The sequence below is a fragment of the Canis lupus genome, chromosome 2 (genome assembly GCF_048164855.1).
Source record: "Canis lupus baileyi chromosome 2, mCanLup2.hap1, whole genome shotgun sequence".
NCBI classification, from domain to species: Eukaryota; Metazoa; Chordata; class Mammalia; order Carnivora; family Canidae; genus Canis; species Canis lupus.
In genome coordinates, this window is record NC_132839.1 from 11,082,637 (window position 1) to 11,098,486 (window position 15,850).

Below are 15,850 nucleotides of genomic sequence, written 5' to 3' on the forward strand. Positions count from 1 at the left end.
CATGAGGGTTCTCTTATTACCTTTTATTACTTATTAATCTTATTTAAGTAATGGCAAAGACAGCATAGAACCCATTAAGTGCAGAAAGTACAGATGATCCTACTAGTCATACCACTAAAGATCCTAAAATACCAATTTTTATCTAACATAAATATTAGTAATTGACACATTCCTCTATTCTATTTACTTTTAATTATCTTAGTGTTTATTCTGATAATATGTTTTTCATTGAAAGTAGTGTTTTAGAAATCAGAACCATTTTCAAACTGGTAACTGAATAAGATCTTCTTAATGAGTGTTTCTGGTTAAATACTTATATCAAATCTGCTTTCTAATTCTGATATGCTAATGTTAATAACCAGAAAATATTTTGTGGTCAATACCATTGAGCGCAAATGTAATGAAGCCATACAATATTAAATTTATTGAAGCAAAACAGAAGTAGCTAAAAAGCAAATTTAGGGTTTTAAAAATTACATACTTGACAAAAACTACTGAAATAGCCTTGAAGTGATGTAAGTGCCAGCTTTTAGAAGCTGCTACCAAGAATGGTAAAAAGGTCTTGTAGTGTATGTATGTCATCATAAAATACTAATAATTTTAATGTTCAGTAGAAATCAAACACAAGGTAAGAAAGTACTGTTTTCATTTGTTGTGTAGTAAAGCAGTATTTTAAACTTTTTTGGGGGACTGTTTATGAGTATTTGTTTCCAATATTTTTCTTTGAGAAAAATGAAGGTAATTTTTAGTCAGTATAAGCTACCTAATTCCTCAACAGTTTTTCTATCCAAGTGGGCTGACACATCTTACAATTATAGAATTGACATTTGCGTTTTAGTTTTCTAATATCTTTGTGTAAAATGTTTCAAGTAACTAAACATAAAAATATTACTTCTAATAAACCAAATTAGAGTATCAATAAGCACTTCAAAAGAAATTAGAAAATTAAAAAAGAAATTAGATTAACCAAGTTGCTCAAATTATTTTTTTTCACATTCCTACAATTTCCCAATTTGTATTAACTTCAACAGTTAAAAGTTCTAGGTATAGTGGTAATGGTGGTTAACATCTCAATATCCGTTCAAATAAAAATGATAATTCTGAGCTAATCACAGTACTTCCACTTTTCTTCCTGGGGTTTAGTTTAGAAATGGCCACACAACCAATAATATAGAAAGCAAAAACAAAACAAAACAAAACAAAACAAAAAAACAGATCTGTTTAGAGTTTTGGGGGAAACTTTCCTCATTCCTGAGGAAGAGACAGAAGAAAGCAAGTCCCTAAATTCCACTGAAAGTTACCACTCTAGGTATGATTATAGGAAATGCTGGGATGCACCTAAAAATGAGGCCAACACATGAAGATGTGCAGATCCAACAGAACCAAGAGACGGCAAAGAAAAGGAGCCAGAGCCATGATGCACTGTATTTGGAGTCTGCCCTATGTGTGATATACTATTATAGGAAGTAATAAATTTCCTTGAGGAAAGTTATATTAAACCACATTTTGGCAGTTTCATATGGTTTCATCTAATACAAAGAAACAGTGAAAATAATTACCCCAAATTCTAACTACCAACAGCAATCATTAAAATTCTGATATATTAAAAACCACAATAAAAACTCCTCTCAGAAAGAGCTGGCTACAAAAGGATAGTTTTATGCCGTGATAAAATTATAAGCAAGGAAATTCATTTGTCTCTCTGGAAATAACTTGCTTCCTGTTATTCTGTGGATAGGATCTGGAAAATAAAGAGGAACTAATTTTAGAAAGCACTTAAACAATGAAGGCAGCATCAGTAAGGCTGATCCCACAAGAATTACCAGCAGTTATACTGTAGACTAATAGGATTCTGCATTGCAGTTGGCAAGGTAGGCACATCATAATATTTACATTCTTCATTTTTAGGGTCCTCATTTGCAAAATAAAAAGTAAAAGCAAGTGTTGATATAGAAGACAGAATGAAGAGAACTAACAATTATTCTCTTTATAAAGGTATAAATCAAATACGTATTTTAAAAATGGGATTAAGTTACAGTAGGAAGAGAAGCCTAAATTAAACTCTCTGAGCCTCGGATTTTTTATCTTTAAAATAAGACCAAAAGGAACTATTTTACAAGATTGTCTTGATGGTTCCATAATATATGTAAAGAGCTTAGTACAGTGTCTGTATATCCTGCACCCAAGTAGATACCTAACAAGTGACTATTATAATTGCTCCTATTGTAGTTCTGTTACTGCTCTGCCCAGGGTGCCCCATTGGGCTCAGTGATAAGATCCCTGATCTTATCCCTGTAAAGACATCTCTACCAATATTATCATCCATTCCCTTGGCTTCTTCTACCATTTATATGGTAGGACCACTGGGAAGTCTTAGGTAAAAGTCCTCTTTCAGGCCCTAAAAGTACCTCACAATATAATCTCCATCTAAGTATTGATTTCCCCCCATTACTAACGGGAGAAACAAACAGCGTTAACCCTGATAATGTTACTTAAGTCAGTCACAATTAAGATCTATATATATATATATCTTTCCCACAAGATAAATTTGAATTGTTTACTAAATTGATAGCATAATATGTTTAATTTTTAATATTAACATTAGAAGATCAGAGAGAGTCTTACCCAGTGAATCAGCTTCAAATGAAGTAGCAGAGTTTGAACAGTACATCACATCGCAGACAATAATCTCTAAGCTACAGAAGGTAATAGGAATATAAACACACCTCTACAAAACTTGTCAGCCACAGAAAACTATTGTTTCTTACTACAAAACTGTAGTAGAAAAGAAAAGTGTCTACTTTCCCCTAAGTGAGAGACAGAAAAGGGGGTCTGTAACCACACAGAGTATGAAAAAAAAATCAAAGCAGAGGCCTAGAATCAGTGCAGATGTTATTTAATTGATGTTTAATATTGTTTGAAAAATAAAAATGGAGAACACAGAAAAACTGTTTGCTCTTCGCTTCTTGGTGCAGTGAAATATCCATCTCAATGATCATTTTAAAAGAGGCAAAAGTAGGTCTGCTTTAGAGAAGACCATTACCCTGATTTTGGCAATGTCAAAAACCAGTAAAGGAAAATCTCAAGTCTAGCCAAGACATCTTTGTTGTGTATTTCTAGCTTATGTACATCTACTAGATTGTTAACTAAAACGAGGATGGGAAATTTGTCCAATTTTGTTCACTACCATATTCCCATAGCTTAGTAGAGTAACTGGGGACAAATAATAGGCAGTTTATCACTGCTTTTAATAGAAAAAAAATGAATTCATGTAATTTGCTATGTCCATGGGGATATTTCATAGTCCCTTCTAATTTTCATGGTTAAAATTGATTTCATACCCTTTGAACTTTAATTCCAGTTCTAGAAATTTACCCTGAAAATGCACCTGCAACAACACAAAAATACATATGTACAACGTTATTAACTGTAGTATAATTTATAATTACAAAATAATTGTGATACTTCTTTGTGTGTATTCTTCAAAAAATGTGTGTAGTTTTTATTTTTGGAAGCATGTTAGTATTTTTCATATTAAAAATGACAATGAAAATGGGAAGAGGGAATCTAAATTTGAACACAAGTTCAAATGAGTTCAATTATATTTCAAGCGATTATGATAAACACACTGAAGAGGGGAGGAGGAAAAAACTATGACAAATCACATATCTAACTATATACTCTCAGTCTTGGGCAAGATGGGGTTGTGAAGAGAAAACTAACAAATCCTAAACCTTCTTAGAAGCTTTGTTTATTTTAGGGCCATAGGCAAAGTGATTCTGAAACTGTCAGCTTTATTACTGTCAGTCCCAAGTGGCCAGATCAGTCCCAGGCATTAAACAGCACCTATATATATGTATATATAGCTGCTCCATCATTCATTTTTTGGATGAATGAATGAATCTGCGAATGAACAGGTAAGCACTGTTTATTTGCTGTTCTCCTTACTTTAAACATATCTATACAAAAGTTTTTTCTAAGTCTTTTTTTCAAATATATGGGGACATACTACTAAAAATCTGAAGATGATGCCATTATCAATTATCATTGACAATTATCATTACCCCTGAAACATGCTTTTCCATTATTATAATAATTTCTCTCTCCTTTACTCTCCAAACACATTTCCTAAATTTTGCTCATAATACCTTTTAAAGTTTCTTGAATAATTTACCCCTTTCTGTTTCTCTTGCTATCATTCTGGTACCGGCCACCTCATGTACTTGTACTATCTAACTGGTCTTCCTGGTTGCCTTACTTCTTACCTTGCTTCTCTACAATCTATGTAATTTTCAAAACACAACTTTGATTATATTTTCCCCCATCTTAAATTTCCCAAGTGGCTTTTTTATAACCTGTAGAGTAACTTCTCACTGACTGCCATGGATCATGATCTGGCTTTTGATTCTTTGTTCTGTCTTATCCATCACTCTTACTTTTGCATTCAAAGCTCAAAGATTATTTATTCACTCCTTCATTTATTCTCATACATATTAATATAGCATCTATTTAGCTTCTTTTACTTCCTTGGATACTCTACATTCTCTTTTGCCTCTGGTGCTTTGTGCCTGCTGTTTTCTCTCCAATCCTTACCCCTGTAACCACTTTTCATTTTAGTCTAACTTCTACTCATTTTTTCAGGTCTCCATTAATGTTTCTTGTCCAGGAGGCTTTTCTGGACCATTAGTTTTTGGTTATTTGTTCTATGCTCTCACTACAAGTTCACATATCACCCTGTACTTAATCTGTTTATGTAGCTCTGATTAATGTCTAGCTCCCTATTAGAATGCAAAATTCATGAAAAGTGGGGCAAAAGAGGGATAAATATTGGAGAAAGATCTGTGATGAGGCAGGCCATAAAATAAAAGATAACTAGAGGTAATTATATCTCATGGAAACCATTCTCTTCTTTATGTGCCTTCTATGTACCCTGGTCTGTCCTCTGTCCTTCTCCATCCTTCGTCTCTTCTAAGCCACCTTCCCCATCACTACAAAAGGTATTACTTCACAACACAAATCTGATTATATGAATATATACACTCCACACAAACAAGACCAATAGTTTTGCAATAACAGCAGGATAGTACCAAATTCTTTAGCAGATTCTAAAACTCTACCTATTTCTCTCAAAACAAAAAAGGAAACAAAACAAAAACAAAAACAACCTGTGGCACATCCCTATGTCCTGCCAAAGTTGGTCCTCCCAACTTTGCCTGTATAAAAATCCAAGATTGAGACACCTGGGTGGCTCAGTGGTTGAGGATCTGCCTTCATCTCAGGGCATGATCTCGGGGTCCTGGGATGGAGTCTTGGATCGGGTTCCTTGCAGAGAGCCTGCTTCTCCCTCTGCCTATGTCTCTGCTTCTCGTTCTGTGTCTCTCATGAATAAATAAATAAAATCTTAAAAACAAAAAACAAAAAAAAAAAAAAACAAGATTTCTGTACTCATGGTATTTGTACCTAATTGTGGACTCTAGTTTTCCTTTGGCCAAATAATCTCCCCTGTATTTCAACATGTCTTTCCCTACTGAATGGAATCTTTACTACCTCCTTTCACCATTCCATTTGCTTGGGAACTAAGTTTATAACCATGTAATTTTGCTTATACAAATCTCTTAGGAAAGGTCTTAACACTCAGCAAGAACAGATCTATAAGAATAAATGTTGCAGCTACACTAGTAGACCATTAGTCCCACAATTTTGAGTGAAAGCATGATTTACAAATAGAAGAGCACAGACCAAAATCAAAATATCTTCAGAATGCAAAAAGAAAAATCAAGTTTACTAATATTTATCTTTCTGCCTCTCTCTCATACACACAAACACACACAGACTTACTACATATTACTTATCAGTATGTAGCAGTTCAAAGGACAAAGCTCTGGAAGGAGATATATAATATAGATTTTTTTTTTGGAATGGTATTATTTCTACCTATTTTAGCAAAGCCATGTGCATGTGAGCTATTGTGGGGTAGTATAAAGAACTTCATCAGGGCAGCCCGAGTGGCTCAGCGGTTTAGTGCTGCCCTCAGCCCAGGGCGTGATCCTGGAGACCCAGAATTGAGTCCCACGTCGGGCTCCCTGCTTGGAGCCTGCTTCTCCCTCTGCGTGGGTCTCTGCCTCTCTCTCTCTCTCTCTCTCTCTTTCTCTCATGAATAAATAAATAAAATCTTAAAAAAAAAGAACTTCATCAAATATAACCAAATAAAATCTGTTATCATAAAAACCGCTAAATTAAATACTGTATTTTTTCTACTTTATTTTTTCAATTTACTTAACAAGGGCTTGCCTCCCTAATTCATGGAATGAAACTGCCCAACACTTACCTTCGAGGATGATTGGCATCAAACAAAGTGTTATCATCATCCTCATCATCTTGTTCTAAAGGTGTCAACTCCATGTTTTCTATGTTAGTGTCCAAAACTCCGTATCTCCTAGTCTTTCGGTTTCTTCTTCTCATCCTATTAAACAGAACATATTAATAAATAAAAGTTATTTGAATATGGCATAAACGACGCTTACTTTATATCTATTTGTAAACTAAAAAAAATTATCCCTCTGTTGCTGGCATTGGAAGCACTCAGTATCAGAATGGCTACATTTCAGAAATGTAAACAATTTACTACCTAGGATTATTTATGAAACAAAAATCTATCCTACATGTTGCATACCATTTCTTCTGTCCAACCTACTCTCTTCTCTATGAGCTTATGATATAGACAGATAAACCTTCAGGTACCATAGGTTTACTGAAGCCTTCTATTTTGGCCTTTTCCCTACCTTCCCCATGCCTTCTTACCATTGTGCAGGATTAGGTACTTTCTGCCCGACTAAGAACCGTTATGTATATACATATTCAAATTCTACACCTAAGTAGCTGTACATCAGAACCACTCTGGGTATTTTTAAAAGCTTCATACTTAGTCCTTATCTCCACATAATTATGTCAAAATTTCCAAGAAGAAGGCACAAACCATCAAGATTTTGTTAAAGTTCTACAAGTTATTCCAGTGTGCTGAAAACCACTATCTTGGGTCAGGGGTTCTCAAAGTATGGTTTCCTGGATCACAGGAATCACAATCATCTAGGAATTTATTAGAAATGCAAATTCTCATGCCTTCTCAGACCTAGTAAGCAAGAAACCTTGAACTTGGGGCCCAGAAACCGGTATTTTAACAAACACTTCTTGTCAGTATGATGCATGCTAAAGTCTCAGAACCACTGCTCTAGAGGACTGAAAATATTCTAGGGTGCTAAACATTTATCATTATTTGAATACATATGAAAGTCTCTTTAACTAAGGGTCTGATTAAGATGCTCTTTAAACATTTATTCAGGGTCTGAATGATATAATATTCTAGTTCAGGGATCTAAATCTGACCCTAAAAAAAATAAATAAATCTGACCCTACAATTAATGCCTAAGTCACCTCCAATACAATAACCTCAAATCCACACACAAGAAAACGTTTTACACTAGTGATGGGGAATGAAGAACAAAATAGAAGATATTTCAGTAACAACCTAAAAGTTTACTTAAGTGTATAAGTTTCTGAGTCACTTTATTTAAAGTGACAAGTGTGAAAATAAATACCAAGACTACAGGGCCAACTGTGAGGAACTATACAAGCTTCTGCAAACCCGACTGTGGGGATCCCCCGGGAGATAAACTGTCTTACACACACATACATATAATACACACATACATACAAATACATATTCAAGAAACATTTGAGTTTCATTAAGCATCGGGCATTATGCTAGCTTCTGAGTGTAAAGTGCCTGGTCTCAGTCATGAAAATTTAGAAAATAATACTAAGCCTGGATAAATATCAAGAAAGTTTCCACTAGTCACTGACTACAGATCTATCTATATGCCTACCCAAAGGTGCTGGAACAAGAAACAAGTATTTTAAGTATGGTATTTTACAAATGTAACCAATGTGGGACCCCTGGGTGGCTCAGCGGTTGACTGTCTGCCTTCAGCTCAGGGCATGATCCCAGAGTCCCAAGATCGAGTCCCACATTGGGGTCCCTGCATGGAGCCTGCTTCTCCCTCTGCCTCTGTCTCTGCCTCTCTCCTCTTTGTCTCTCATAAATAAATAAATAAAATCTTTTAAAAAAGTGTAACCAATATAAGAGAATACTAATGTTAAGACTAAAAAAAAAAAAAATGATAAGAGGTATAAGCCAGTTTATCGTAAATGTGTAGGTTGTTAACAAGTACATATATGTGTACGTGTTTGTATGTATGTATGTGTATGCATGCACATTCACACATACACCCTATGTAGATCAGAGATCTAAATTTTTCGGTAAAGGATCAAATAGTAAATATTATAAACTCTATAGACCACATATGGTCTTTTATCATATATCCATCTTAATTTTTTGTTTGATTTTTTACAACCCTTTAAAAATGTAAAAAAAAAAAAAAAAAAAAGAAAAAGAAAAAAATTCTTGGTTCGTAGGTCTTAAAAAAGTAGGTCAGGAACCAGATCTGGCTGATGGGCCACAGTGTACCAAGTGTGATTTAGACTTATGAAAACACAGAAAAACTAAGAGCATAAAAATACTGACTCTTGAAGTAGGAATAGAACAGTCCAATGGGAATTATAGTTTATCATTGGACTTTTTGAACCACATATGTGAATAACATTTTCATGCATTCCTTTGGTTTAAAAAAAGTGAATACACAAGACTAAGTGAAGCTACTTGGCAGTGTAAGTTAAGAATATTCAGAGTTAGAATTTCTCCTCTTCCCCTTTGCCAGGCTTTTGCTCAAGTTTCTACACCATATATGGCTTTTCAAACATTCTGGCATTTTCAGTAAACAAAGAAGAAATTAATGTCATGTGAATGATTTTGGAAACAAACACGATCCTTCCAGGTCGTATATTACATAACAAATATTCAATACATCAATAACTTTATCATTGCCAGTCACAGGATACCCTGGCAAGTCTTTAAAAAAGGGAAGGATACAGAGACCTTAAGGACTTTTGAAATTTTATCTCAGCTGACACTCTTCTCCACTCCCAAGGTCTTTATCATCTGTTGAATGAATCCCCAATCTTTCAATGAGTGGCTAAATTAATCTAGTAACAATGCTATTTTCTCTATCTTTGTAGAATGTAAATGTTTGACTTCATTAGTGTGAGCACTTTGTTATTTATTCTAGCTTGCAGTGTCTTTTCATCATTTATATAAATGTTATCTTCCAAACATGAATTCAAGCTCTTTCAAAACAAGAACCTAGTTCATATATGCAGGAAGTACATTGTTAGGCATCAAATAAATGGGGGAATGCAGTTCAATTTAAATGAAGTTAGCATTTTAGTAAATGTTAGCATTAGTAAATGTTACTAATTAAAACAAGAATAAGCAAAAAAAACAAAAACAAAAAACCTGCATATTTTTAAACAGAATTTAAAGTTGAAATGCAATTTCTCAAAAGAAAAAAAAAAGTATTCCTTAAATCCAAAGATCTGGGCACTGATGGCTACATAGTTGTGACAGCAACATGGGTACAGACATTAAACATATCCATATGTAGTGATTTTCCTCAGGGAAGGTCAAAAACAACTCTAAAGCTTGAAAGTTATTGAGCTTATTCAATGAGCCATCTACTTAAAATAATAATAAATATTAAACATAAAACATAAATACACATAATAAAAGTTTATTGAAATTTTAAGTAAAAAGGCTACTTTTATCATTTAATATGCTGTGTGCCTTAAACAAAAATGTAAAAGGACTTTAAAACTCATGTAATTTTAACAGCTGTAGTTTTTTTTTTTCAAATGAATGCTTTCATTAAGTTCATGACATCCAGTCTTGTCTGTGTGTTGATAAGTACACAATATAATTACAGATATGACACTTTTCTATTAGACAAAGAAAATGCATATTGCAGTATGAAAAATTTTGTTGGCTTTTAACAAATAGGGACTTTATAAATGTGTATAGGAAAACATGGAAGATTAAAAAGGCAAAAGACAATAGCTATATGGTTGATTATATTGAATGATACTCATTCATCACATGGCATGCACAGGTAAATGATCTTGATCATATCCATTCCAGGCAATGAAGTTATCATTCAAACAGCTGTCTAATATAATTGTAGATTCCTCAATGTTCCATTTATACTCAGGTTGGTAAGAATTATTTCTGTTTAAATAGCATGTAAAAACTACAGTATAAAAATAAAACTGAACTACTAAAGTAAGCTTGATAAAATTTTATGTAAAAATGTATGAGGCCACATAAAATAAACACAAGAGAATAAAATTGCATTTTACTACTCTATGAAAGAGAAAACTGATCAATGTAACTTGCTGTATCCATCTGGTTTTATTCTTTTGTTTTCTTTTAAATGAAAGTCTGTAGGGTATTAATAAGTATGGAAAGATGTAAGTAATATTCCTTAATTTCTTCTACGATATATTCAAAAATACGTGAGAAATATAGTATTTTATACACACTCCTCTGAAAGACAAAATGATAAAGCAGATAATTCTTAATAATTCAATGTACAACTATTGATACAAATTTTTTTGTCTTGGTTATTTTTAGCAAAAAGCAAAATAGTGACCGAGAATGATTTTGAAACTAATCATTTTGCCATTATAACATAATACAAATAAAAATTAGTGAGCCACAATTTTAGTTGACTACGATTTAACAAGAGATCCAACTCAACTAAATACACACATATAAAATACTTTTATCTGACATCTCTCTCATCTTCATTCCCCATTGCCAAAACCCAAATCATCAGTTATCACTTCAAGTCCTTGAAGAAGCAGACACCAATAAAGAAATAAGATTATGTTATGGGTTGAATTGTGTCTCCCTCAAATTCATATGTTGAAGTCCTATCTTCAAGCTCCTCAGACTGTGATCTTATTTGAAGCTGAGTCTTAACATAATCAAGTTAATATAAAATCATTAAAATGGGCCCTAATCCAGTATGAAGTCAAAAAAAGAAAATTTGCAGATAGACACACATACAGGAAGAATACCAAGTGAGAAGATCACTATCTTCAAGCCAAGGAGAGACATCTGGAACAGAACCTTCCAAGTATTAGTCTGCTCGTTGCCATAACAAAATACCATAAAACTGGCTGCTAAAAAAATGGAAATGTATTTGTTACTATTCTGGAGGCTAGAAAGTCCAAGATCAAGGGACCAGGTTTCATTCTGAGGCTTCTCTTGGTTTGTAAGCAGCCACCACTTCACTGTTTGCTCATATGACCTCTTCTTGGTGTGTGCAGGGAAAGAGCTCTGATCTCTTTTTTTTTAATAGGATGCTCCAGCCCTATTAGATGAGGACATTGCCCTTAAGACCTCATTTGACACTTATCATTTCTTACAAGTCCTATCTTCAAATATAGTCACATACAAATTTGGGAGGGAACCTAAACATTCATTCTAGAACACTCCCTCATAGCCTTCAGAAGGAACCAAGTTTGCCAATATCTCGATTTCCATTGTCTAGCCTCTAAAATTGTGAAGTGAAAATTTTTTGTTGTTTAAGTCACTCAGTTTGCAATACTTTGTTAAAGCAGGCAGCCCTGGCGAACTATAGATCATAGGGTCTGTATTAGAGAGGAGGCCTCCAAACGACAAAGGGAGGGAAAAGGAGAAGAGATCCTACAAAGGTTAATGCAGGCCTAAGACCTGTGAAAAAGAGTAGAAAGGAAGGATGGTTGGGTAGGAAGAGCCACAGACCCCAATGCAGTTCTGAGTAAGTTTTGACTAGGCCAACAGGATATCCTTAAGCTAAGGTTGCCTATTAGAAGAGGGAGTCCTCTGTTAATCAGGATGGCCAGGTTTGGCCACACTTGGTCATCGGATGGAAAAGACCTAAGAGTTATGGCCCTGGCCTGGAGGCAATGATAGATCCAAAGCTGTGGCATCAGGAGACTGACAGTCAACTATGTTTCCTGCTGCAGGGTCTCTTAAAGGGAAGTCTAATCAGTGTACCTACCTCCGTGGCTATAACAATCACAAAGTCCTATTGATTGTACTTCCTGAGAATCATGAAATTCAGTTATAGTGTTCACCACTGCTATCTAATTGCCTTGACTATTAATATAGTTTAAATACCTGTGTACCTCTATCTGCTCTGGTCATCCACTAACCTCCCCTCCATCCTCTAAAATCTCCAATGGTTTCCTATTGGTCAGGAGTAACAATTATATAATACGGCCTAAAAAGTTCAACTTAGGATAGCTCATACTTACCTTGCTAGCCTCACTTTGCTGTTTACTCTACATTCTGCTTCACCTTCTATGCTCTAGTCAAAAAACCTTGTAACTCATATTTCCTTAAAATGGCCATGTGGTCTCTGTCATTGGCCTCACACTTTTCCCCACATACCACAGTACTGCTGTGTTAATGCCTATTCATCCTTCAGCTCTAGCTCATCTTTCAGCTCTAGCTTCCTTAGAGAAGCTTCCCCTAATCTACCTAGCTAGGTTACAAATAAACACCTAGTATTGGCTCCCATAGCACCTCTGTACATCTCCTTTAAAGTACATATTAATGACACTCTTGTATACTTTTTTGTGTAAGCTATTTGTCTTCCCCCACTAGACTTAGTTTCATAGGGGCAGGAAGTATATCTGTTTTTGCTCAGCACTATAACCCTAGTAACACCTACTATCTGTTAAATAAACTAAAATATATGGAGTGACTATATTGCATTTTCTATGTATAACAATGAAACCTACAATTCTATATGTTAATCAGCACCTCTGGGATAAGAGAATATCATTTCCAAAAATATACCACAGCAAAACTTAACCGAAGCTAACCAATTTTTAAATCATAATATGGATAACTATCTTCTCTTGGGACAAAAAAAAAAAAAAAAAGACTAGAATAAACATATTAAACATGCACTCACCCCAGGACTTCTTACTCATTTAGTATATTTTAGGTCAAGCCCAGGTGATTCTCATACACTTCTCAAATTAGAACCACCAATATTCAGCTTGCACTCTAAACTCTTTTTGGAAATGTACAATTACCATATTGTAACATATATACACTTCATTTACACTCTAAATAATTGAAGTTTATCTGTTCAAAAGCCAAAGTGACTTTTTTTTTTTTAACCTTTTAAATTCTCAGCATTCTATATGGAACTATATCCAATGCTAAAGATATCCCTGCTTTACTAGACGGGTAAATGAGTTAATTCTACTTTTAAATTTTTATTTATTTTGCTATTGAGATTTTATTTATTTATTTATTAGAGAGAGAGAAAGAGAGAGAGCATGAGCAGGGGAACAAGGTGAGGGGCAGAGGGGGAAACAGACTTCCCGCTGAGCAGGGAGCCCAATGGGCAGGGGGCTGGATCCCAGGACTCCAGGATCATGACCTGAGCTAAAGACAGACACTTAAGAGACTGAGCCACCCAGGCACCTAATTCTACTCTTTTTGACGTCTCAAGATTATTATTGTTATTCCACTTTGATGTAAAACAATAATGCTCTTGGGAACTGTTGACCCCATGTTGAAGTTTTCAGACTACTGTGCTTTCTAAAAATTCCTTTGGCTTCTCTTCATAATTATTCTTGGGTCCTCTCTACTGGCCTTCAGCGACCAAGCTCTGTCACGATCATGACCTTGACCAAGTGCAATACTAACTAGAAGACTCCCCCAATAAAGTATCCTGTCACTGTTTATCTCCAGTAAAATGTTCACTGCTAACACTCAAAAGTCAAAAAAAAAAAAAAAAATCAAATGTATGTTCATCTATATTTAATACTGTAATGTTGTTTTCTGATATAGCCCTTTTCTCACCCACTCCCTGTAATTTAATACATACAATGAGTTCCTGTGTTTAAACTTATCTATTTGATAGTATACTGGTAGACAACCCCAGGTAAAGTAAATCCTAAATAAATATTACTTAGCTTAGCTAGGAAGTGTCCTGCATACAACTCCTTTGTTCACCTCTCTCTTGGTTTTTACATGGATTTCCTACTGTTCTTTTTCAGGCACTAAAGCTTGAGATGTAAGGCTTGAAAACTCTCTGATCTACATTTCTAAATGAGTTCAGCATGGAATTATTTTCCAACCAACTTTAAAGTCCTGTTTACAAATTTCCAAAGTTCATTCTACCTCACTTCTTAATCTATGACCAATCCCCCCGACAGATTTCTCTTACAATCTCCCCAGCTCTCACCCTGTATCTAACCTTGTCAAACCTACTGTCTCACTGATTACAACCATTTTCAGAAGTCCAATACTACATACAGAGAGTTAGGTGTGAGGAGGCATCAAAAAATTCAGTAAAACCCCCAAAATATATTACAAATGCAACTCTAGACATACAAAATTACTAATAATGTTAATATTTACCTAGTGTGCACATATGTCAGGCACTGAACCAATCAGCTTACAAGCATTATATAATATAATCCTCACAACAATCACAATTTTACACATAGAAAGGCAAGGTTGGAAAAAAAAATAAACTTGAGACAGTATATGGTAGAGCTAGGATTCAAACACAAGTACTTGACTCCTGAGTCTGGGATCTTAAACATTAAGCGAGACTGTCTTCCCAATGAATCGAAGTAATTTTAATCAAGGTCACAAAATCAGCTACCAAAACAGTATTTTGATCCCCAATACAACAATCTTACATTATACCAAAATGAATATAATATTCTATGAACTATGTTTTCTGGTTCACCCTTTCATAGTAAAAAGTAGTAACCTGGTAGCTACTTGCATTAACAAGTATATTTATGTTCTAATTAAGCCATCTCTTAGTTTTGATCACAGTAGTATACAAGAATCTGCTTCTTGTATATCCAAAAGGAAACCTTATTCTGCTTTAACAGTATCATGATTTTGTTTAGAGAGCAATTGGACCCAGCCCTAAGAGATAGATAATGATCATAATAATTGGTGTAAACCAATCATGAAAATATAATTTTCCTTTTGCCAGTCATGGTCTAAGGCTGAGCAGATAAAGCAGTTCAGACAAATGAGGTAGAATGGGATAACTCCAGCAGTGCAGTTTTTGGGAAAGACTTTTCTCCCTGATAAAGAATATAGGAAGAGAGGCCTCTCTTCAGGCCCTCTTTCCTGTTTGAGACACTACTTTGTGAGAACCGAATCCTTAAAGCTGAGGTAGCCATCTTATGGAGGGACAAGGATGGAAAAAATCAATTCTTGGTAACCTCACTAAATTGCTGAACCAAGTCGGAGCCTGCCCATATTCGTGATAAGTAAGTAACAACAACAACAAAATATGCCCTTATGTTAAAGTCACTTTTAATTGGATACTGTACTACTTATAGGTAAACTTCCCAACTGAAGAGGGGACTTATCAGCTTCTTTGAGTTAGGTTGCCAATCTTCCATCACTCAGATGTGCATTTGTTCTAATTTTTTTAAGAACCTCTTAGGCAGGTTGGTATTACCAATCCCTCCATTCTAAATAATCACTTTATTTTTCTTAGCATTTTTCAATAAAAAATGCAGTGCCACAGAAAAGTCCACTAAAACTTTTCAGTTTGATCCCACACTTGCTTTTTCAGTGACTCAGTAGTCTCACCTCCATCTAGATCATAACCTTTCCATTTTTTTTCTCTCCTCAGATTCAGTACCCCAAATTTATGGACACAACTGTTTTTAAACTGGACTCCTCAGAGTCCTACATTTCAGTGGAAAGGTAGCCAGTCTCTATCACTAAAAAAGATGGAACTCTAACATTAGAACAATGCACAAGGCCTGCTATCATGGGACCTGTCAGGTCTACTGGCTCTATCCTCTCTAGGAAATTACTATGCCTATAAGCTCTTTTGAATGGGTAAAGGCA

General features: G+C 34.7%; 1 protein-coding gene across 3 annotated transcripts in view; it reads right to left on the minus strand.

The window, feature by feature from the left end:
- The window catches only part of FAM174A (family with sequence similarity 174 member A), a 35,606-nt gene that overhangs the window by 6,554 nt on the left and 13,202 nt on the right, over positions 1–15,850 (minus strand). For 2 of the 3 annotated variants that reach the window (XM_072789532.1, XM_072789551.1), the window contains one exon: positions 6,325–6,463. Coding sequence is in view for 2 of the 3 variants with exons in the window: in XM_072789551.1 (XP_072645652.1) it covers positions 6,325–6,463 (139 nt within the window). In the remaining variant the exon portion in view is untranslated. Of the gene's footprint in view, positions 1–6,324; positions 6,464–15,850 lie in introns of those variants that run through there. The other variant, XM_072789540.1, reaches the window with a different exon arrangement.